The sequence below is a fragment of the Myxine glutinosa genome, chromosome 1, assembly GCF_964187855.1.
Source record: "Myxine glutinosa chromosome 1, kmMyxGlut1.1, whole genome shotgun sequence".
Taxonomy (NCBI): Eukaryota; Metazoa; Chordata; class Myxini; order Myxiniformes; family Myxinidae; genus Myxine; species Myxine glutinosa.
In genome coordinates this window covers 327,994,263-328,019,716 of record NC_136261.1, presented here as the reverse complement: position 1 = coordinate 328,019,716, position 25,454 = coordinate 327,994,263, and the positions used below count along the sequence as shown (strand labels likewise).

Genomic DNA, 25,454 nt, shown 5'->3' with positions numbered 1-25,454 from the left:
AAAAATCTAGTGGGCTCAGATCAGGGGAATTTGGAGACCACCTGACGCCAAAGCATCGGCCAATCGCTCTCTCACCGAAGTGGTTTGTCACCCCCTCATGGGACTTATTTGCGGTGTCAGGGGTTGCCCCATTCTGGAGAAACCACTGTTGTTCTTTTCAAAAGCTTCTCTTGTAACTGAGAGTATGAGAGTAACTTAGAGCCCATTCAGCACTTTAATGTAGCACTCAGAGTTGATAATCATGACATTACCGTCCCCATCTTCGAACCAGAACAGTCCAATGATGCCAGGCTTGCTTGAACGGCGTCCATCATGAGTTGGTCTGTCCAAGTTTTTCACAGTTCCTTGCTCTCGAAATGTCTTTGTCCATTTGAATAGTCTCTCTTTGCATGGTATGTCTCTGCAGTTAAATTTTCTCTCCAACTTTCTTTGAGTTAATTTGAATGAAAGATTGCATTTTGATGTAGGATTCCATAAGCATATGATAGGTGACCTTAGGTGAAGGACAGAAAAAGTCTTTTCTTAATTGGGCCAGGGCATCGTTTTCTACAGGACCTCAATTATCATTATCTGAAATAAGAGAGAAAAAAAAATATGAAAAATAAATTGATGGTGAATAAAACTGAGGGTTTGGGGGTGTTTTTGGCCTGATATTACAGTAAGTGGTGTGAAGATGGAATTCTTTAAAACTCATTTTTGACAATGATAATGATATGGGGACCCTAAGCTGCATCTTTACCTCTGCCACCAAAGGTGGATGGGGGTTATGTTTTCACCCATGTCCGTTTGTCTGTCTGTGAACAAAATATCTCAAAAAGTTGTGGATGGATCCGGACGGAATTTGGCAGAGATGTAGCGTATGTGACAAGGACGAAATTATTAGATTTTGGTGAAGATCCGGATTCGGATCCGGCTACTAGAATTTTTAAAGTCATTCTTCACCATTGGGAGATAGGGATTTAAAACGATGCATAGCAGGATATCTCAAAAAGTTGTGGACGGATTTGGACGAAACTTGGTGGACCGCTTTGGTGTGTGAAGAGGACAAATAGAATCGATTTTGGTGAAGATCTGAATATGGATTCGGATACGAGTTATTTAATTTTTAAATTGATTCTTCACCATTGAGAGATCGGGTGAAAAGCGATTATGTAACATGATATTTAAAAAGTTATGGACGAGTTATGACTAAACTTGGTGGATGAGTTGTTTTGGTGATGAGAACAAGCGATTATATTTTGGTTCAGGTCCGAATCCAGATCCGGCCTATCAGTGGGTTACAAAACATAAACTGTTCAGCCTGGCGGAGGTATGCACTCTACCGAATGCCGTTCTAGTTTCTGTTTTAATTTATTTTATAGACAGGTAGAGTTCAGTTATTGCTAGTTTGTTTGTTGTTGTTGTGATAGTTAACATGTTGAAGAGTCATTTTCCTTGTCTTCAGAATGACAGTTGCAATGCCAGTTGATACATTGCATTGTTGCTGCAATTGATGCCAACTGTGATGCTTTGAGATTTTTCTGAAGGTACATGTCCAGATGAAATCAGCCATGCTTGCTTGTCGCATACTCGCAGGCATGGCCGCAGCTCCATCCAGGCCCGGAGGCCTAAAGCAGGCTTCGCTGACCCAAGCGTCGGCGTATTTTCAGGGCCCAAAGCCAGGCTTGTCTGCGTCGTAACCCCTGGGAGCATTCGGTTGCTTCATTGCTGTGTGGCTGCTCTACGGCTGCCTTTGAGAACCAAATCTTGTCGTTATGAACCGTTTCAAACGCAAGTCTTTGGAGTTCCACACATCAGCTGTTTGTTTAAAATGTCATTTTCATTTGAGTGCGTCCTCTATTACAGGCATGAAGAGCTTTTGTCAAAATGAAATTCCTTGAAGTGCCTTGGTGTTATGATCTACATTGAAATTGTAATATTTGTTGAGGCTTGTGAATATTGTACACATTTATATCATTAAGATGTTTTTTTTTTAGTGTTTGTACATTTAAAAAGTATATTAACACATGATGGATGTAAATAATTCATTCTTTAAAATAAAGAACCTTTTCATGATTTGGCTATTTTGAAGGTGCTTTTAGATTATTGGCACTTAATCGGAGTAGAAAACATCATGAGCATGAGGTGTGGAGCTCACCATTAATGAATGGAATGCTCCGCCTTTTCGTTAAATGAGTGTTGCTCAATGGAGAGATAGTTTAAGCGTTTCAAGTGAAACTTGAAAAATAAAAGTTTTTTGGTGGGGAAAGGTCTGTATGCAGACAAATCAATGATGTGGAAAAATTAGTGATTGTTAGTTTGAGAAGATTTGGATCTCAATAATTTTCATTTGTCTTGGTCCTTGCTGTTATTTATTACTTGGCCAAAAAAAATTTGTTGACTATGTTAATCACTCCGGTTTTTTTCCCCAATCTTTTTTTTTTGTACACAGAGTCTAGGCTTCTGTAAGAGCTAACACATTAAACATGAAAACATGCATCGACACATAAAACATACAATAAAGGGAGTGGGAGAGAGAGGGCAGCACACAAGCACAACAACAGTAGAGAACAGGGACAGTGGTAGATCAGTGGTATAAAACAAATTGACACAACTAGGAATTTCAGGAAAGAAGATTTCATCTGCAGCTCAATGGAATACTGCTTTCCCCTCTGGGTGGGTGCTCCTGCCTCACACCGAGATCGGCTTCCGGAGAGCAGTGGTGCTGGTGGAAGGAAATTCCACCCGGCTGGTGGATGGAAATTATGTATTCACCTGTTTGTTTGTCTATCCGTCTGTGAGTGGGATATCTAAAAAGGTTATGGATGGATTCGGACAAAACTTGGTGTACAGGTTGGGTGTGTGACGAGGACAAAGCGATTCGATTTTGGTGAAGATCCGGCTCCGGATATGAGAATCTTTTTTTAAATTTGTAAGTGATTCTTTGCCATTGAGAGATGGGAGCAAAATTATATAGCATATTTCAAAACGTTACATAGTAAAATAGCATGATGGTGAGCATTCTGGGGCGGATTACGTCATTATGAGTCATGTCTTGACAATCCTCATGCAGAAGAAGCAGCTGCGGTTGAGCTGACAGGCTTTTCATACTAAAACTTTTCAGCATTGTAGCGACAGGATTTTGGGATGCCTGGAAGATTGGCGAGCAGCCGAGAGCAAAGCCTGTTACCTGTGGATTCTTTATAAATTTTCCAACAATAGACCTTGATTCCATGAAAATTGATGCAAACAAGTTGGACTTCTACAAGCGTGATCTGGATATCAACATTGGCAACGAGCTCATTAAGTTCTAGCCATTCGTCTGTTATTTTTGGATCAGAAAAAGAAGACTGTGGCCTGGAACAATTTATGTATAACTAGCCGAAAGCACCCAGCGTTGCCCAGGTTCTTTTTGAATGAATTTACTACTATAATTCAGCTTTTACTCACGACTGTAGAAGATTGACAACTATAATTCAGCTCAGATTTTAATTGCGAAATGGGCCCAGCCTGGCCGAGGCCGGGGGCGGTGTATAAATGTGGGAATATAAATAAGGGGTCCCACCTCCTGAGGTTTGCCGAGGGCCCGAGAAATGCTTAAATCGGCCTCATCGTTTGTACTCGTTGTGGGGTGCAGGATGGGATGCGAACATGCAGGGGAAAATGTTCACCTGCACTGTGCTCAGTTGTGTTGTGAATAAGCTCATCACTCCCAAGGTACCTCAAATGGTCAAGTGATGGATGCTTTGGAGCTCAGAGAGGTGTTTGTGTGTGTCCATGGCACTTCATTACCCTACGCTCGTGAAGCGAAAAGATTCACGTGTGCCGTATGCCGTCCGCATTTTAAAAATTCATTTTCTCGGCAACCGTTGGTCCGATTGACATGAAATTTTACCGAAGGAGCACCTCTGCCTGTAGATTTTTTTTGTTAATTATGACGTCATAGGTCACGTGGTACAGACGCCATATTGGAAAAACGTTGCACCTCTACATCTCCCAAACCGCTTGATGGAAAAAAATTGAAACATGGATCATTGTCAAGTACACCCCATGGGGAATAAGATATGTTAGTCATAGGTGCCTCCATTATGACGTCATAATTCAACAAGTACAACGCTTGATCTGATCAGTATGAAAAAAAAAAAATTCCTCTGCAACTTAATCCGATGAACACTCAATTTTCAAAATATGAGCGGCTCTAATGATAATTATGACGTCATTGGTCACGTGGTACAGGCGCCATCTTGGAAAAATCGAAAAAAAATTCGCCTCTATATCTCCGAAACCACTCCATGGAAAAAATTACTTCGCTTGGGTAATAATATATGTTAATGATGATGTCATCAGTACCGTAATAATGACATAATTCAGTAAGTACAACGCTTGATTCGATCAGTATGAATTTATTCTCTGCAATTCTTGGACCGATTGACACTAAATTTTCACCAGAGGAGCGCCTCCTGTAGAATATTTTAATAATTATGACGTACTTCAGCGGTAAAGGCACCATCTTGCAAAAACCGAAAAACTTTACTCCTCTATATCTCCGACCCCGCTCCATGGGAAAAATTGAAACATGGCTCATTGTCAAGTACTCCCCATGGGGAATAAGATATGTTAATGATGTCATCGGTGCCTTAATTGTGACGTCATCATTCGACAAGTCCAACGCTTGATTCGATAAGTAATGATTTTTTTTTTCTTAGCACCTGTTGGTCCGGACACAATCTTCTTAGCACCATGGACACAATCTTCACCATAGGAGCGCCTCCTCCCGTATAATTTTTTTTAATGATAATTATGACATCATAGGTCACGTAGTACAGGCACCATCTTGGAAAAAACGAAAAACTTTGCACTTCTATATCTCCAAAACCGCTACATGGAAAACAAGAAGGAGCGATCAGAGATCGCAGACCCTTGCCAGGATGTGTTTTCGTGTTTTTTAAGGCTTTGTCAAAACAAATATGGCGGCCGAAACACGTGACGATCAATGCAAATCTTTAATTGATCAACTACCCCTGGAAAATATAGTTTGATAAAAGTGACATCAGTCACTGGTCTGGCAGCCATATTGGATCAAAAAAAAAAAACCCTTAAAAAACAGAAGAGTTGTCTTGCACCAAATCCTTCTCAAGACTCCGCAGGGTAAGTATTCTATGAATACCATCTAGTTCTAAAGGGCCCCTACTGCCATATAAGAATAAACGTGGAATCATTGAAAAGTTGATAATAGACTTACGTGGAACAAAAATTTGCCTCTGTATAAGTATCCTTATAATTACCTGAAGGTAAAAAGGTACCAGTACTCTCTGCTGTGACATCCTTCATCTTTCTGACAGAGAGCCTCTTCCCTCTCTGCATTCTGCAGCATTCTCTGCATTCATTCCTCTTTGCATTTTGGCAGCAGCCTCTTTCCTCTCTTCAGACCTTGACAAAATCACAATGTGGTCAAACACTTGGAATATGTCTTTCAATCCTGAGAAATCCCACACACTCACTCTCTGTCTGTCCGAAAGGACCATTCCGCAAACTGAACTTCTTCAAGGGTTGGTGAGAAAGATGGGAGAGTCATTCAAACTCTTGGGTCTCTCTCGGCCATAATCTCTTGGGTAAGCTATATTTCAAAGATGGCCTCCAAAGCCAGCAGATGTGTAAAGTCCGACCATGGCACACCTGAGCTCCTATCCCCCTACAAAGCTTTCATCCACAGTTTGGAATCCTTCTGGTTCTGGGCTGGCTTCCATGCCTCACATCTTGCTTGATGCTGAGGAAACCAAGGCCTTCAAAATCATTAGAATCTCTTGATGAAGCCGAGTCTATGGGCCGATCACTTTGCCATCACAGGCAGGTCATTGGTCTTTGTCTTCTTCCACCTCATTTCTGATCTTGCACCGCACCCTCCACCCCCCAAGTATCTGCTGGACGTACATAGTCCACCAGCAATCTCCTCCTTGTGAAACTGCCTAAATCTAGAACTACTGCTCACCTCCACTCATTTATTCCTCTTTTTTTTCCCACCTGTGGAACCACCTTCCACACTCCATTCAATCTTGCTCTTCCCTCCAGGTCTTCAAAACAGCTGTTCACCACCATCTCAGGTCATCCCCCATACAAAACCATGATATTTTCTACACCTGTTAACCACCCCCGACCCATCCTCCAATTTTACTTATGACGTGTCCATCTTGTCCACCACTTGCGTTGTTCTCTCCTAACCCTCATCGTTACCTGCATCCCTTGTTTGCCCATCTATTTTCTCCTGCCCTTCTGCTGTTCCTTTTTTAAATGTTGTGTCCTGATCGGTTTTGTGTTCTAGTTCCTCCACGAGTTTTGACCAAGTATAAAAACAAAAAAATATGACATCACATCGCATTTACATAAAGTCAGTCATAGAATAGTATTATATGGCACTGCACAAAGTCTCCCGCCCCCTCTCCGGCATTAGCCGAGTAGTGTCACTTCCAGTGCCATAATTGTCACCACCGTGGGCTGGGCATACAGGATGGACTTTCCATTGCTTCATGCTATTTGCTGGACCCACTGGCTAGGAGAAGTGCCACAATTGGCCAAAGCCACAGAGGCCATGTCCTGGTTGTGCCAGTGACAAAATTGCTGTGTGTGTCATCCCAAGGGGCAAGAGAACGAGGAGAGGGGATCTTTTAAATAATAATAATAATAATAATTCATTTATTTTGTATAGCGCTTTTCATGAAGCCCAAAGGCGCTTTGACAGAGTGCAAAACATAATGCATAACAAAACATGAAAACAACAATTGCAAAAAGACGAATCAATAGGGAAATATTTAGAGCAAAAGGAGGGAGAAGGAGAAGTGATAGTCAGGGGTTAAATGCTGTGGGTTGAATGTTGAATGCAGTGCTGAACAGGTGGGTCTTGAGTGATGTTTTGAATGTGGTGAGTGAGGAGGAGTCTCTGATGGTGTGAGGTAGTGAGTTCCAGAGGGTGGGAGCAGCGATGGAAAAGGCCCTGTCCCCCCAGGATCTGAATTTGGTCCGGATGGGGGGGGGGGGGGGTCAGGAGGTTGGTACCAGCAGAGCGGAGGTTGCGGGTGGGAGTGTGTCTGGAGAGGAGGTCAGCCAGGTAGGATGGGGCCAGGTTATGGAGGGCTTTGTATGTCAAGAGGAGGATTTTGTACTGGATTCTCTGGGAGATGGGGAGCCAGTGAAGCTTGTAAAGGACGGGGGTGATGTGGTCACGGGTCCGGGAATGGGTGAGTAGACGGGCAGCGGAGTTCTGAATGTATTGGAGTTTATTGGTGATTGTTGAGGGTGAACCATAGAGGAGGCTATTGCAGTAGTCCAGACGGGAGGTGATGAAGGCGTGGATGAGGGTTTCTGCAGCCGTGGAGGAAAGGGATAAGCGGAGACGGGCGATGTTTTTCAGGTGAAAGAAGGCTGTCTTTGTGATCTGTTTAGTGTATTTGTCGAAGGAGAGGGTTTTGTCAAAGATGACACCAGGATTCCGGATGAGAGGGGAGGTGGATACTGGGATACCGTCGATGTTGAGGGCAAAGTTATGGGTGGATTTTGTGAGCGTTTTTGGGCCAATGATGATTATTTCAGATTTATCACAGTTAAGTTTGAGGAAGTTGATTTGAAGCCAGGATTTTATTTCAGAGATGCAGTTTGTCAGGATAGAGTGGGTGTCGGTGGAGACGGACTTGGTGGAGATGAAAAGCTGGATGTCATCGGCGAAGCAGTGGAATTGGAGACCATGACGGCGGATTAAGTGACCGAGGGGGGACAGGTAAAGGATGAAGAGGAGGGGGCCAAGAACTGAACCTTGGGGGACACCTTGGGGGAGGGGAGCAGTGGGGGATTTGCAGTTATTGATGGAGATGAACTGGCGTCTGTCAGAGAGGTATGATTTAATCCAAGAGAGGGCAGTGCCGGTAACGTTAAAGGTGGATTCAAGTCGGGTGAGGAGGATGGTGTGATCGATGGTGTCAAAGGCAGCGCTGAGGTCGAGGAGGACGAGAATGTTGAGGTTGCCAGCGTCAGAGGAGAGGAGAAGGTCGTTGGTGATTTTGAGGAGAGCAGTTTCAGTACTGTGGTTGGAGCGGAATCCGGATTGGAATGTTTCATACAGGTTATTGGCAGAGAGGTGATGTTTGAGTTGAGTGGCTACAGCACGTTCCAAAACTTTCGACAGAAAGGGTAGGTTGGAGATGGGTCTGAAGTTGTTTAGGGTGTCAGGGTTTAGACCAGGTTTTTTTAGAATGGGGGTAACAGCAGCAATTTTGAGGGATGGTGGGACGATGCCTGTAGACAGGGAGGAGTTTATTGTTGCAATGATAAGTGGAGAGAGAGCAGGGAGGGAGGCCTTGACAAAGCTGGAGGGGATGGGGTCAAGAGTGCAGGTGGCAGTTTTCATTCCTATGAGGAGTTCAGAGAGGTCAGTAGGGGAGACCGGGGAGAATTGAGACAGGGGAAGGCAGGATAAGGGGGGGCAGGTGGTTGGAGGGGGAGCGGGTGCGGCGAGACATGAGGTCAAGCTGTTGTAGATGTTGTCAATTTTGCGTTGGAAGAAAGAAAGGAAGGAGATGCAGTTGTCTACTGTGAATGACTGGGTGGTGGTGTCCAGGGGGCGGAGGAGTTTGTTTATTGTCGAGAAGAGTGCTTTTGGGTTTCCGGAGCCAGAGTGGATAATTTGAGAGTAGTAGGCGGAGCGGGCGTGGGAGAGGGCATCTTTGTAGTGTTGTAGGTGGTCCTTGTAGGCTTGGGAGTGAACTGTGAGACCTGTTTTATTGCGGAGTCTTTCAAGTTGGCGAGCACGAGTTTTCATCAGGCGGAGTTCAGGGGTAAACCAGGGAGCAGAATGGGTGAAAGAAACTGTTTTGGTTTTTACAGGCGCAAGCTGGTCAAGGCAGGAGGAGAGAGTGTGGTTGTAGTAGTCAGTGAGGTCGGAAGGGGTGTGGAGGTCAATGAAGGGAGAAGTGGACATTTTTTCAGAGAGGGTGGATGAGAATGAGGTAGGTGAAAGAGCGTTTAGCTTACGGAAGTTGATAGTGCGATAATGTCTTGGTGTTGGGGTGGGGATGTTGATGGTCATAGTGATGGCTAAGTGGTCAGAGAGGGTGAGGGAGCCAGAGAGATGGTGCAAAATTAATCCAGTGGAGCAGACAAGGTCCAAAATGTGACCACGGATATGCGTAGGAAAGTTGACATGTTGAGTGAGGTTAAAGCAGGTGAGTAAATCAGTGAAGTCAGTGGTTATTGTGGAGTCAGTGGAGTCCATGTGGATATTGAAATCACCAAGGAGGAGGATTGAGGGGGAGAGGGAACATAGCTGGGTCAGAAAGTAGGAGAAGTCAGACAGGAATAATGGGTGTGATTTGGGAGGGCGGTAGACGACAGCCATGACTGACTGCGTGCGACCAGAGAGTTAAAAAGCCAGGTGTTCAAAGGATGAGGATGAGGCGATGGGGATGAGGCTGGTCCTGATGTCTTGACGGTGGATAACGGCAATTCCACCACCTCGGCCCTCCGAGCGTGGTTTATTGACGTAGGAATATCCATTGGGTGTGGTGAGGTTGAGCGTGTAGTAGTCCAGTGGTTGTTGCCAGGTTTCGGTGAGACAGAGAAAGTCCAGTTTGTTATCCAGGATGTAGTCGTTGAGGATGAGGCATTTGTTGTTGAGGGACCGGGTGTTGAACAGGGTGAGCTTGATGTTGTTTTGAACAGCGGGGATGAATTCAGGTGATTTAGCCAGGGTTCGCAGGCAGGAGGTGCGATTTTGTGCGTTTCCGTGATTAGGTGTGCTGGGACGATGATTTAGCAGCTGAGAAGCCATTTTCACTCTTTGGCCAGGTACATTGATTGGACATTTTCACTCTTTGGTCACAACCTGAATGGGTCTATTATTTAATTAATCAAGTTATGTGTGTCTGCTCTCCTCCATCCACTTCCCAAGTGTCACTCATTTTGAAGTAATTGGCTTCTCCCTGGGGGATATAAATGAGGTTAAAATCCTGATGACAGGTGTGGGGTTACCTCACGCTCGGAAAAGGATCGCTTGCCTCTGCTCGGTTGACCAATCACTTCAACATTATCAATAAGCGGGCCATCTTCGAAGCAACTGTTTCAGCGTATTACATCCCCTCACCTGACTAATTACCAGTCATGGCGATGGCAGAAACGTGACAGTATATTCTAATCCCTCGAGTCTGGATTCTTCGTCCTGTGTCTGACATGTTTCGGTGAACAATCCAAGCCTTCAAGAATGTCCAAGACACGAATAACACAACCTGGATGGGTAGTTTTTGTTTGGCAGGAAATAACGTCCTGATCGATCCACCCCAAACGGCAGTAGCCGGCGTAGCCGTAATACAGGAATTTTGAAATGACGTATGATTGCTGATGAGGCCTTTCATGCATGTGTTGTGCATGCACTCAGTGTCCTGCGTGCACCTTCCTATTGGCAGTGCATAGGCGAACAGCTTTCTCTCTGGTACTTTTTATGCCTCCAGCGACTTCGTCGAATTTGAGGCATTATGTTTTCAGGTTGTCCATCCGTCCAATGATAGGTTTTCGTTACCACGATAACTTGAGAACGGCTGAAGGGATCTCAGTCAAATTTGGTCCAGATATGCATAATGAGGTAAAGGTGAACCGATTAGATTTTGGGGTCACGAGGTCAAAAGCCAAAGGACAGAGGTCATGTCAGGTAAAAATGTGATAACTTGAAAACAGCTGAATGGATTTAAATCAAACTTGGTACAAGTGTTATAATGATGTAATAATGTAGGCGGAGGCATATCGGTCGACATAGTGATGTCGAAGAGTGTCGTTCTAGTTCCAAATATTTTCAGCTTCTTTTAGAAGCTTTGTGGGCCATTTTAGGTACCAATCCTTATCGCGCACAATGATAGAAGTTCACGTGCCCCAAAGATCACTATTTCTAGGGGATTCTGCATGTGTGCTGAGCATTCTGGGGGCAAATTACGTCATTTTGAAAGTCCTATATTACTGTCAAATTATACCAGAATCAAGGAAGATGTTAGATCGTATTGCTAAGACAGGGATGATAAAACATACATGATTGTTGACTGAAGTTGGAAATGCAAGTGTTTGTACACAGTATTTCGATGCAGATGGCAAACTAGTGCAAAAGTGTTAACAACCATGGAACATTGTTAAAATACAAATCTTTATTAACATTTTTGATAAATTACTGTGGGTACCACAACCTTCCAGCCAGGTACCAGTAAACAAATGTACAACAAAGCTCTAACCATGGGAGTGAAGCTGCTTGGGGGCACCTGCTTGAAGAGACAGGAAGCTTTGACGAAATTGGCACCCAGCATGGAATGTGCACATTATAAGTTGTGGTTTCGTGTTCGACAAGCAAGCGAGAAAGCAGCACAAAGCTGCCGTCCTGGGCCTGACACAATCAATTGAAACTATTGTGGATAAGTAGTGATTGTCACCCATTTTACTCATTCGCTCCCTCTCGAATGCTCTGGGAGTTCTGCAATATCTCATCGCTTTTGGAGCTCGTAGTCAGCACTCACTACCTTCACCACAAAGGTTACACTTCAGTGATTAAGCAATGCGTGGGGGGCAATAAGATTATTCCCAGCACAACTCCGACTCGTGAACAGGCAATGGTGTTTCGTTTTTTTATCCCAAAGTAAGCTGGTACATTAAAGCCAAATCCAAACTGTGAATAGCAAGCGACTTAAAGCAACCTCATACAATGCTTCAATACCTTCGATATGAAAATGCCTTTACGGAATACAAATGTACACAACGAGATCACAAATGTACCTTGTGAATATAATGTACAATGAAATGCAAGTGTGGCTTTAAGAGTGGCTCTGCTGTAAGCCCGTGTTCAAATCAAAGTTCCTTCAAGTAAGAGTAAATTGCGAAAAACCAAAAGGTGTTGACAGCAGCGACGTCTGCGACATCACCACAAATTCCCAGCTGCTGCTGGGAACTGCGTTTCACTCACTCTTGTGCAGGAAAAGGGGTCCATGAGGGTAAGACGGTGAAGACTAGTCGATGATGGGGCTCTTGCCCCCGTTGTCTGTACCCAGCTCAGCCAGCGGAATTTGTTGTCGGCGGGCGCTGGTGTTCCTCAGCTGAGCTTCATAGCCGGTGGCACATCCGAGCTACTGTGATGGGAAAGTGGCTTCAAGAGCTCTTGGCCCTGCCAGTTTGGGCAGGAAGGTGCCCTATGCCCACAACAGTTTTTGTGAAAGCACAAACAACCCATACGACACATTTGTGGAGGTGAAAGCGGCGGGAGTGTCATTTTTTTAAAAAAGGCCAATTTTTTTTCTCTTTCTCTTTCTTTTTTACAAAATATCATTGACCTTTGTTTGCTGCTTCAAACAGAACAAAGAACAAATGCATAAAAACTTGGGCTGGAGAAATGCAACTGTAGATCACACAACAGTACACAATTTAGCTGAGCTCTGCTTAAGAACCTCCGAAGGGCTTACGGTCGAACTAGACTCGGTCAAGTTGTCAAGCCGAGCCACTTGGATTTTCCTCAAACTCAGCAGGACATTCAATGAAGGTAACGACGCCATGTCGGTTTCCACCGTGGGCTGTGGAATGTACCACCACAAGTGCATTACATAGATGTGCAACAATATAATCACACAACTTGGCTGAGATCTGCGCAACCCTACGGGGTTTAGAGGCCAGCTAGACTGGGTCAGGATATCAAACAGCCTCTTGGGGATGTATTTCCGCACACTCCGCAGGATATTTGCTGGAGATGATGACCGTACCAGTTTCAACACATGCAGACTGTGGAATGTATCACCACAGGTGCATAACATAGTCATACAAACAGGAAGATAGAAGGAAAAGAGGGGTTAGTAATGAGGGAGGATGGGAGGTGCAGGGTAGGGGAAAAAGGAAAATGGAGGTGAAGGAGTTTTCTGTGATAGTAAACCACAATGTGATCTCAGTGAGGTTCTGGTATCACACACAGCTATCCTGTAGCAAGGGTTCTTGAGCTTCTCCGCCTGTAGCTGGTGGGCTGTGCGAATGGCTGTGACTGGCATGAGGATGATGGTGGTGGGGGTTATGGTGAGGATGCCTTTTCCAGGACGCCCCACGTGACGCGGGCACCGTGTGCTCGGGGATGAACAAAGCGACGAGAAGTGCCAGCAGAACAGAACAGGCACCGAAAAGAAATGGCGGACCAGGAATGATGGCTCCCTGGGGAACGAAAGGACAACAGGGAAAAATGAGGTCGAGTAACTAATTGTAGGAGAGGTGTGAGCAGGTCAAATGTGACAACATGCGCACCTCATCCGTGGGGCTGTGCAGGTTTTTTTCGGGTTTGGTTGGCGTCAAGTTGGGCAGCTCGTTAAACTCCACATGAAACAGGTAGAAGATGAAGCCATAAAGTGCTGGACCAAGCCCGTTACAAAGACCTCGGATCCCAGTGATCATGCCTTGAACGACACCTGTGCCAATGCAAATGACAAAATGTAAGCTTTAGTCACTCTTTTTTTAAATTTTGTATACAAGATCTACAAGCTAACATCAATCACAAAAAAAAAAAAAACAGACACACAAAACATACAATAAAGGGAGCAGGAGACAAGATGGGGAGAGAGAGGGAAGCACACAAGTACAACAGCAGAGAACAGGGACATCGGAAGATCTGTGGGAGGGAGAGGGCTTTGGGGGAAGAGGCATGGGAAAAGGACGGGGAGGGGGGGGGGGGGCGTGGGAGAAGTATAAAACACATTGACACTGCTAGGACTTCCAGGAAAGAAGTCGGTATTTCAAAAAATGGATCTGGGGTGAATTAATGGGGGTAGAAAAGATCACGGTTTTCGATGGGGGAAGATACGAGATGGTGGTGAACAGCTGTTTTAAAGACCTGGAGGGAGGAGTGGGATTGAAGAGAGTGAGGGAGTTTGTTCCAGAGGCGGGAGTAAAGAGGAATGAAGGAGTGAAGGTGAGCAGAGAGTCTTGATTTTGGCAGTTTCACCAGTAGAGGGTGACTGGAAGATCTCGAGCAACCTGAAGAAATATTTGGGGGACAGAGCACAGATAGAGCTGGGGGAGCTAGGCCGGATAGGAGTCGGTAGAAGACATATTATATAGACCATCTCCCTGCCTGCGGTGAGTGAGTGAAAGGCCCTCACAATCAGCTTCATCCCAAGAGATTCCAATGATTCTGAAAGCTTTCGTTTCAACAGCGTGAAGCCGAGCCAGGTGTGTCAGGAGCACCAGCCCAGAGGGGAGAGCAGTATTCCATAGAGCTGCGGATGAAAGCCTTGTATGTGATGAGGAGCTCAGGTATGCCAAGGAAGGACTTCGCACGACGGAGGATGCCCAGTCGGCGACTGGTTTTGGAGGCCAGCTTGGAAATGTGGTTTTTCCAGGAAAGATCATGGCAGATAGTGAGACCCAAAAGCTTGAGTGACAGAACTTCTTGGAGAGGATTGTTCAGAAAGTGGATGGGAGGGTTGTCCAGTCGGTTTTTTCGTAGAGACATAGTGAGAGTGTGAGATTTGTCAGGATTGAAAGACATGTTCCACTTGTTTGACCAGTCTGTGATTTTGTCCAGGTCTGCAGAGAGTGAGGATGCTGCAGACTGCCGATCTGAGGGATGAGGAATGGAGCGGCAGAGAGTGGAGTCATCAGCAAAGAGATATAGAGGATTTTCCAGAGAGTCGGAGAGATCATTGATGAAGAGCAGAAAAAGCACTGGGCCCAGAACACTGCCTTGGGGAACTCCAGCCTGAACAGGAAGGGGAGATGAGAGAAATCCATTCAGGGCCACACATTGATGACGACCAGAGAGGAAGTCCGCAAGCCATGCGTGAGGATTTCCATGGATACCATAGGAGGAGAGTTTGGTGAGCAGCGTGATGTTCCAGACCGTATCGAAGGCACGTGATATGTCAAAGGAGACAGCCCTGATTTCCTGTTTGGCATTGAGGACCTCCATCCATTGTTGAGACAGTGGAAGCAACATGTCCAGAGTAGAATGACCTGGTCTAAAACCAAATTGATGATCAGAGATCTAGCCATTGGTGAAGAGGAAGGATTTGATATCTGAAGCAATGATGGATTCCATGACTTTGCTGATAATTGGGAGCAGGCTGATTGGTCTGTAGATGGTCTTATGATTGGTCTTATGATGAAACTGTAAAAACAACTTTTAAGAAAATATAAAAATCACACTGATCTATGAAGATATATTTATTTATTTTAGATAGTTATTTCATTTGGAAAGTTGAGGTGAATTAGGTGCTGCCTCCCACCTTGCTGGTCAGGGTCAGCGTTTCTGGAGACAAGTGCCGAGACGGCCGGAAAGGTAATACTGGACATTGCTGCAATCGCTCCTGCTCCCCACATCATCCTGCACAGAAACGGGAAGTCAGAAAATACAAAGTCCAAAGCAGGATTATTTGGAGCCCTTGCAAAGAAACTATCGGTTTCCCATAATATTTAAACGTTTATTGCCACGAGTGTAGTTAAATGATGACGATGATGATTAAATTGAGAAAAATCAAAGCATGAGGAAGTCGATAAGATTTCACCGGTTCAGGAAAATTTCAAATTAGTTAGACCGTTAACTCTTCATAAAAGCAATGAAGAGTAGAAAAGCGGGAGGGCCGACGGGAGTTGTGGGAGATATGTTGAAGGCAGCGGGAAATTGGGGTGTGAAAAGAATGAGAGATCTGCAATCTCGTGGTGAAACACAACACAACAACATGCATTTTAAGGCCATGTTCCCTGCTAGAGCGGGGGTTAGCCTTGAAAGTCGTGTCGTGGTGAAAGAAGGCTGCATTCCAGTGGATTGGGAACTGAGTACCCTCGTCCCTCTATACAAGGGGAAAGGTGACCCTCTGGACTGTGGCTCATATCGAGCAATAAAGTTATTGGAGCATGGAATGAAGGTATGGAAGAAAGGGTGTTGGAGAGGAGGATAAGGAAGAAAGTGAAGATTGACGAACTGCAGTTTGGATTTATGCCAGGAAGAGGAACGACAGACGCGCTTTTTATTGTGAGGCAGTTGCAGGAGAAGTATATGGAGAAGAGGAAGAAGTTGTTTCTTGGGTTTGTTGATCTGGAGAAAGCATTCGATAGGGTTCCACGTGAAGTAGTGACATGGGCATGAGGAAGTTAGGAGTGGAGGAATGGTTGATCAGAGTCGTGATGGCAATGTACAAAAGAGCGTGCACAGCTGTAAGGACGAAGGACGGGAACAGTGGTGAGTTTGAGTTGAAGGTGGGAGTGCATCAGGGGTCGGTACTAAGTCCACTACTATTTGTAGCTGTGATGGAGGTGCTGGCTCAGAACGTAAAGGAGGGTTTACCGTGGGAGTTGTTGTATGCAGATGATCTGGTGTTGATTGCAGAAAGTATGGATGGATTGAAGGAGAAGATGAACAAGTGGAAGGAATGTATGGAGACAAAAGGTCTGAAGGTGAATATCGGAAAAACGAAGGTGATGGCAAGTGGTAAAGCATGTGGTGAGGTGGAAAGAACTGGGAAGTGGCCGTGTGCTGTGTGCAGGAAGGGTGTCGGAGTGAATTCCATTCAATGTGCAATGGGGCGCTGAGTGGGTTCATCAAAAATGTAGTCGTTTGAGAGGGTCATTAACCAGTGTGGCAGCTACATTCAAGTGTAAGGTGTGCACAGAGGGAGCTGCAGATGGAGGAAATGTTGAGTTGGATCTTGGAGACGGCGTGAAGCTGGAAGGTGTGAAAACATTTTGTTACCTAGGAGACATGCTGAATGGAGAAGGTGGATCAGACTCGGCAACGGTTGCTCGAGTGAGATGTGCATGGAAGAAGTTTCGGGAACTGAGTGGCGTGCTGACGAGGAGGGGAGTGTCGTTGAAGCTGAAGGGAAAGGTTTATGCTGCATGTGTGAGAAGTGTTATGATTTATGGGAGTGAGACATGGGTAATGAACGTAGAGCAGCAACGAAGGCTGGAAAGGGTGGAAATGCGAATGGTCCGGTGGATGTGTGGAGTATCATTGAGAGAGAGGAAGACAAATGATGAATTGCGAAAGATGATGGGAATAGAGCCTGTGATGGATGCTGTGAAGAGAAACAGGTTGAGATGGTTTGGTCATGTGTTGAGGAAGGATGAAAGTGACTGGTTGAGAAGAGTGATGGAAATGAATGTAGAGGGAAGTAGAGGACCGGGAAGACCGAGAAAGACTTGGCTAAAGATGGTCAAAGAAGAAATGCGGGCAAGGGGGTTAACAAGGGGAGATGCAGAAAATAGGGCAAAATGGAGAACATTGTCATGGGGACCGCAAGGCTAACCCCCACTCTAGCAGGGAAAATGGCCTTAAAATGCCTGTTGTTTGTTGTTGTGAGACCGTTAAGTTCCTGAAACACAATGGCATTACCAGTTCGGCTGAAGGATGAACCTTCTTTTTGTAAGGTGGTGGGGACCAAGTATGTCACCAGTCACAATTACCTTTAATGAATCATGACTTCACTTTCACAACAATTTGAGATATATTGCAATGACCACATGAGATGCTTTGTGGTTCTTCTTCTTCTCTTGCATGCAGCACAAGGCTAGGGGTAATATCATTGGCTGAGGGCATGGCTGTGCCAATGCCCTCTGCAGGTTAGGACAGGAATTTGTAATTTGTTCAGGGTGCCGAAGATAGCTCGCCTCCTCTTTACGAAGGACAACGTGGGATCTTTAATGTCCACCGACTAATGGCAGCAGACGGGATGCCCATTTAACATCGATCCGAGGGATGACACACACGTTGATGAATCACGCTGCCTGTGAAATACCGGGATGACAGTTTATAGCTGGGCTCCACAGGTTAGACAGCTGAGAGGTGAATGTGCATACCTTCAGGCAGCCATCTTGCCAGCAACCTAAAGCGACTTCATACAATGCTTCAATGTCTTGTGATCGACCATGACATCCTTCAATCCTCACTCTGCACTATTCTTATTGAATATGTCAGGATACTCAATATTGCTTACCAATTCACAGCCATTTTAACTCATATTGCACCATTTCAACACACAATGATGTGAAAAACGTGCATCAAATTGTGCATGCCAGCCCATCACTTGGGAATCAATCCACGGATGCATTTCTGGCTCACTTGGCATACATGGATTGATTCTTAAGTGATGGCCTGGAATTTGCTTAAAAAAATTATCTGGTTGACCTGCGGTCTGCCTAAATAGGGTGGATGTGTGGCAGGTACCCCCTATTGGTCAGAACCCTCGCAGCAATTGCGAGTGTGGAATGGGTTTCACTGTCACCATTCCATTGGGGAGGTGTGTGTGTGTGTGTGTAGTGGTTTGTTTAGGTGAAGAAACTATGTTTGAGGTTTACAATTTAAATAAAGTTGAATATGGGATGTTGTAAAATTAACATCATTAACAATCCTTTAAATTATTTATATTTAAGTTTAGAAACAACCGATACTGTACAATTAATTAAGTGTGTGAGTGTGAGTGTGAGAGAGAGTGTGTGTGTGTGTGTGTGTGTGTGTGTGTGTGTGTGTGTGTGTGTGTGTGTGTGTGTGTGTGTGTGAATAAAAGAGAGAGATAGAATTTTGAGGAACAGAAATGAAAAAATGAGGAGTGTGTGTGTGTGTGTGTGTGTGTGTGTGTGTGTGTGTGTGTGCGTGTGTGTGTGCGTGTGTGTGTGCGTGTGTCAGTTGCAGGAGGTTTCAAAACAGAAAAATTCTCCAACCTTCATGATAAAAACACATTTTGTTAATCTTCACAAACAAGTAGGAATCCTCCAGCAATTGCTTTCGTCCGGTCATATTTTATCAAGATTTGTAGTAGACAATATTTTAATAATAAAAATTTTAAAACATTCAAAATCGATACAATCTTGGAATGTTGTTTTGTTACTTTTGGTGATGCAAGTGGGTGTGTGCAAGTGTGTATGTGAGTGCATGACGTAGCATATGTTTACCCCATGCTCGAACCAATAAGCGGGGTGAAGAATTGGTTCACTTTGTCTGTCTGTCTACACACGTCAGCCTATGATCGAGGAACTACTTAATTTCAATTAAATTTTACATTTTGAAGACTGTAGAACACGAACTGGAACAAAAACCTGCAGTGTAGCAGTACTTTGGCTCTAAATTTGGCAAATTATACAGAATCTCATTACGACTGTGCAAGCTCAGAAAGGAGTTCGGTAATTGTGTTATTCTGTCTGGCAGTCAAACAAAATTGATAAATGACTCCGAGTGGGCTGATGGACATCTCTTGAGGTTGTAGTACAGACTTGATTCTGATTTGGGGGAACCCCCCTGGGTTCTTCAAAAAATCGAAGCTGGAGCGATTGTGCGGACCATCGAGTAGAAGGGCTGCATCGGGTTTCAGAGCAATTGGTTGCTAAATAAGGGACAAGTAGGAAAATGAAGCTTGGGAGGTTAACCCCCCATGAGAGCCCCCATGATCCGAAATCGAAAAATCGAAGCCCAAACGATTGTGTGGGCTACTGTCTTGTATGTATGTGTCAAGTTTCAGAACAATCAGCCAGGTGATAATGCTGCCTTGTTTACACTTCCATAAACCTCAAGTTTAGCAATACTTGGAGAAGATATTATGCCATATCTACAATAAAATGTGCCGGTCCTGCTCTCAGTGTTGGGGACTATCGATATTCAGATAAAATGGCGGCTCATAGTGAATATAGATTGTGCTGGGAAATGCAAATCAAGAGTTCAAACGACCCTTCACATATCCTCAAGACGACCCCGTGTAAGGTGTTCTATGAACTCTCTAGTTAACTCTGGAGGTTATGTTTTCACTCCTGCCTGTCTGGATTCAGACAAAATTTGGGGGACAGGTTGTATGCACGACAAGGACGAAATGATTAGATTTTGATGAAGATCCAGATACAATAATTTTATAAGTGATAATTCACCATTGAGTGATAGGGCCAAAAATGATATGAATGAAATGAATTACCTTTAGAGGCCATTTTTCCCCGCAGAGCAGGGGTTGGCCTTTTTCGGGCACCGTGGTCCCCTTTTTGAAGCAATCTTTTATGGCCGGATGCCCTTCCTGCCACCAACCCTGTTAGTCGCCTCTTGCGACACACAGGGAATTACCAGCAAGCTGGTACTCAATTTGCCGACCTCGGAAGGATGACAGGCTGAGTCAACCCCGCTGGCGTTAATTCAGCGATCGACCGGGATTCGAACCCGGGATCCTAGGATCCCAAGCCGGCACCCTAACCGCTAAGCCACCACCAGGATATAACCACCGTTTAGAGGCCATTTTTCCTCGCAAAGCGGGGGTTGGCCTTTTCGGGGACCGTGGTAGTTGTTTTTTTTGGTCCCCTTTTTGAAGCAATGTTTTACAAGCAAGCAAGCAAGCACCACCAGGATATATAGCACAATATTTCAAAACGTTGTAGACGGATTATGACAAAACCTGGTGGACGAGTTGGGTACGCAACAAGAACAAGCCGATTCGGTTTTGGTTCAGATGAGGTTGCAGATGCGGTCTATCAGTCGGGTACAAAACGTAAACTGTTCAGCCTGGTGGAGGTATGTACCATAACGAGTGCCGTTCTAGTCAAGTGTGTAATGCAGCAATTTCACAAACCAACCAACCCAATTTTAATTTGGCTTCATTTGCCATTTCATCACACACTGTGTAGGTGAACACAAGTCTCTCCTTGTATAATTTGACAATGTAGTATAATCAGATGAAGTTCCTTCTAGTTATACAAATAAAATCTTTTGAAATAACTGTTGACTGAATTTGTTCATGGAACTATCCTTATTATGTGGTAATAATATGACAGTAGTAATTCAATAACTAGAGGTGAGAGATACTAGGATTACTCACCAGGGCTGTGAGCCAAACCCATACCAGGCCAGCTGAAGAAGCTGAAACCCCAGGCCCAGCAGAATAGTGTTCTTGTTCCCAATTGAGCGCATCAACGTGCTCAACACAAGCGTCTGTACACCAGGAACATAATCATGAATTTGTGTTACTATAGTGATGGCTGAAATACGTGACCGTTGTTAATTTATTGTGCACGTGGAGCAACAGATTCAATCTTCTGTAAATCACGGTAAGATTTCTACAATTGCAAAGGATGGATGATTCAAGCGCACTTGCAAGGATCATTTAATAAACCATCTAGAGTTAGGGATGTGTAATGCAAAATAACGAAAGACAAGACAAATAATCTCACAATGAAGAGCCACATCAAAGTATATAGATTAGTAGATCTGAGATTTAAGAATCAGTGTGGGCTCACTCACTTTTTGCACCATTCCAACAGCTTTTTGTGTGTTGCTTTGGGAATGTGTGAGGCTAATAAGTCACCAGAATAAATTCCCATATACACCGTGAAAAATATGCTGGTAATGGTTTGTATATGGTAAAATTTAATCAAATGATGAATTAATTTATTTGTGAACCAACAGGATATTCATCAAACACAAATCTCCATGACAAGGAGTACAGGTAAGAAAAGTATGGTCCTGAACAACAATGTGTAGACACACAGACACACAAAAGACACAGGATCATTCGGCTCTAACTTTGATATAATGCACATTCTAGGTTAAACAATCAACTTGTGGTTAGGGTAAATGCAACACGGATGTATCGCGGTTACGAAACCTATTACAGAATCTGACCTTTGACCTTTTGATGGTGAAATCTAATCAGTTCAACTGATATGCCCCTGCCTACATTATTACATAATTATACATACTTGTACAAAGTTTGATTTAAATCCCTTCAGCTGTTCTCAAGTATAACATTTTTACCTGACATGACCTCTGACCTTTGATGCTCAAATCTAATCAGTTCATCTTGGCATCATAATATATACATATACCAAGTTTGGTCAAAATCCCTTCACTAGTTCCCAAGTTAGCACAGCAACAGAATTTTTACCTGACGGGACCTCTCACCTTTCACCTCCTGACCCCGTAATGTAATCCGTTTATCTTTACATCATTATACACACATTTATCAAGTTTCTCTTGGTTCCCTTCAGCCGTTTATAAGTTATCGCGGTTACAAAAACCTATCATGGACGCACGCACGGACGGACAACCCGAAAACATAATGCCTCCAGCGACTTTGTCGGCAGGGGAAGGAAAATCTAGTTTTGAGTTCATTAATTCATGTGAGCAGAGCATTGATGCAACACAAAAAACCACTGCCCACAGCGGTTTACTGTCCAAAAAAGGGTGAATATTGATAACTAAAGTTTTGCATTAAAGTACGCATGATGTCACACAAACAGCAATATCACAGTGAAGCAAATAACATACACACAACAACAACATGCATTTTAAGGCCATTTTCCCTGCCAGAGCGGGGGTGAGCCTAAACAGCAAATAACATGAAGTGAAGAAAAACAAAGGATCTGTATTGATCAAAAGGTGGCCTTGCTTGCACGTTATTTTTATTTCTTGCATTAACATGAAATCAGAAACGTGGTAAAAGTGATGTCTGATATTTCACAATAAATATTTTTGTCATGGAGAAGGAAAGCAAAGAACACACAACGCCATGATGAACCACCTCCCTCTCCTCTTTCTGCCGCTACTTTTTATATCATTCTCAGATTCACAAAAAACTGGTTTTAGTTGGTAAGACCCAAATTAAAAAACGATGGTAGAATCAACCAATAATAGCTGCCCATCCGTTAAGGCCCAGGCTAGATGTTTCACCCACCCGGTGGTGCTCAACTGAGACTTTCCAGGCATCATGCAACAACTATGAAGTACCCTCCAAAAAGAGAGAGATGGCCTCACTTGACTGCATTATGCAAATAGCAAAACCTAATGGTTTCGTCACCACGTTGAGAGTGACATTGGGCACAGTCGGCGTGTTGATGGACTTACGTAAAGAAGAGGTCACCAACAACAACAACAGGCATTTTAAGGCCATTTTCCCCGCAAGAGCAGGGGTTAGCCTTGCGGTCCCCATGACAATCTTCTCCATTTTGCCCTATTTTCTGCATCTCCCCTTGTTAACCCCCTTGCCCGCATTTCTTCTTCCACCATCTTTAGCCAAGTCTTTCTCGGTCTTCCCCATCCTCTACTTCCTTCTACATTCATTTCCATCACTCTTCTCAACCAGTCACTTTCATCCTTCCTCAACACATGACCAAACCATTTCAACCTGTTTCTCTTCACAGCATCCATCACAGGCTCTATTCCCATCATCTTTCGCAATTCATCATTTGTCTTCCTCTCTCTCAACGACTTTGTCTTTCTCTCTCTCTCTCAACAGGAAGAGCAACGACAGACGCGCTTTTCATTGTGAGGCAGTTGCAGGAGAAGTACATGGAGAAGAGGAAGGAAGTTGTTTCTTGGGTTTGTTGATCTGGAGAAAGCATTCGATCGGGTTCCACGCAAAGTATTGACATGGGCATTGAGGAAGTTAGGAGTGGAGGAATGGTTGATCAGAGAAGTGATGGCAATGTACAAAACAGCATGCACAGCTGTAAGGACGAAGGACGGGAACAGTGGTGAGTTTGAGGTGAAGGTGGGAGTGCATCAGGGGTCGGTACTAAGTCCACTACTATTTGTAGCTGTGATGGAGGTGCTGGCTCAGAACGTAAAGGAGGGTTTACCGTGGGAGTTGTTGTATGCAGATGATCTGGTGTTGATTGCGGAAAGTATGGATGGACTGAAGGAAAAGATGAACACGTGGAAGGAATGTATGGAGACGAAAGGTCTGAAGGTGAATATCGGAAAGACGAAGGTGATGGCAAGTGGTAAAGCATGTGGTGAGGTGGAAAGAACTGGGAAGTGGCCCTGTGCTGTGTGTAGGAAGGGTGTCAGAGTGAACTCCATTCAGTGTACAATGTGCGCTGAGTGGGTTCATCAAAAATGTAGTGGTCTGAGACGGTCATTAACCAGTGTGGCAGCTACATTCAAATGTAAGGTGTGCACAGAGGGAGCTGCAGATGGAGGAAATGTTGAGTTGGATCTTGGAGACAGCGTGAAGCTGGAAGGTGTGAAAACATTTTGCTACCTCGGAGACATGCTGAATGGAGAAGGTGGATCAGACTCGGCAATGGTTGCTCGAGTGAGATGTGCATGGAAGAAGTTTCGGGAATTGAGTGGCGTGCTGATGATGAGGGGAGTGTCGTTGAAGCTGAAGGGAAAGGTGTATGCTGCATGTGTGAGAAGTGTTATGATTTATGGGAGCGAGACATGGGTAATGAACGTAGAGCAGCAACGAAGGTTGGAAAGGGTGGAAATGCGAATGGTTCGACGGATGTGCGGAGTATCGTTGAGAGAGAGGAAGACAAATGATGAATTGCGAAAGATGATGGGAATAGAGCCTGTGATTGATGCTGTGAAGAGGAATAGGTTGAGATGGTTTGGTCATGTGTTGAGGAAGGATGAAAGTGACTGGTTGAGAAGAGTGATGGAAATGAATGTAGAAGGAAGTAGAAGACGGGGAAGACCGAGAAAGACTTGGCTAAAGATGGTGGAAGAAGAAATGCGGGCAAGGGGGTTAGCAAGGAGAGATGCAGAAAATAGGGCAAAATGGAGAACATTGTCATGGGGACCGCAAGGCTAACCCCCGCTCTAGCAGGGAAAATGGCCTTTAAAATGCATGTTGTTGTTGTTGTGTCTCTCAACGATACTCCGCACATCCACCGAACCATTCGCATTTCCACCCTTTCCAGCCTTTGTTGCTGCTCTACGTTCATTACCCATGTCTCACTCCCATAAATCATAACACTTCTCAAACATGCAGCATACACCTTTCTCTTCAGCTTCAACGACACTCCCCTCCTCGTCAGCACGCCACTCAGTTCCCGAAACATCTTCTATGCACATCTCACTCGAGCAACCGTTGCCGAGTCTGATCCACCTTCTCCATTCAGCATGTCTCCGAGGTAACAAAATGTTTTCACACCTTCCAGCTTCACGCCGTCTCCAAGATCCAACTCAACATTTCCTCCATCTGCAGCTCCCTCTGTACACACCTTACACTTGAATGTAGCTGCCACACTGGTTAATGACCCTCTCAAACCACTACATTTTTGATGAACCCACTCAGCGCACATTGTACATTGAATGGAATTCACTCCGACACCCTTCCTGCACACAGCACACGGCCACTTCGCAGTTCTTTCCACCTCACCACATGCTTTACCACTTGCCATCACCTTCGTTTTTCCGATATTCACCTTCAGACCTTTTGTCTCCATACATTCCTTCCACTTGTTCATCTTATCCTTCAGTCCATCCATACTTTCTGCAATCAACACCAGATCATCTGCATACAAGAACTCCCACGGTAAACCCTCCTTTACGTTCTGAGCGAGCACCTCCATCACAGCTACAAATAGTAGTGGACATAGTACCGACCCTTGATGCACTCCCACCTTCACCTCAAACTGACCACTGTTTTTTTTTTGTTTTTTTTGTTTTTTTGTATACAAGATCGAGGCTGGTGAAAGAGCGAACATTAATTACACAGAAAGACAAACAGACACATAAAACAAAT

General features: G+C 44.5%; 2 protein-coding genes across 7 annotated transcripts in view; one reads left to right on the top strand and one right to left on the bottom strand.

Moving 5' to 3' along the window:
- Nucleotides 1-2,055, top strand: part of SASS6 (SAS-6 centriolar assembly protein) — a 41,157-nt gene extending 39,102 nt beyond the window's left edge. The window contains exon 17 of the mRNA XM_068097092.2: nt 1,576-2,055. Within this exon, the coding sequence (XP_067953193.2) occupies nt 1,576-1,679 (104 nt within the window). The 3' untranslated portion in view covers nt 1,680-2,055. The remainder of the gene's footprint in view (nt 1-1,575) is intronic.
- A 9,075-nt stretch (nt 2,056-11,130) lies between these two features.
- The window catches only part of SLC71A1 (solute carrier family 71 member 1), a 67,451-nt gene continuing 53,127 nt past the window's right edge, over nt 11,131-25,454 (bottom strand). For all 6 annotated transcript variants that reach the window (XM_068097086.2, XM_078769716.1, XM_068097068.2 and 3 more), the window contains exons 9-12: nt 20,802-20,914; nt 15,246-15,343; nt 13,270-13,430; nt 11,131-13,179 (exon numbers count right to left, since the gene is read on the bottom strand). In XM_068097086.2, the coding sequence (XP_067953187.1) occupies nt 12,940-13,179; nt 13,270-13,430; nt 15,246-15,343; nt 20,802-20,914 (612 nt within the window). In that variant the 3' untranslated portion in view covers nt 11,131-12,939. The remainder of the gene's footprint in view (nt 13,180-13,269; nt 13,431-15,245; nt 15,344-20,801; nt 20,915-25,454) is intronic.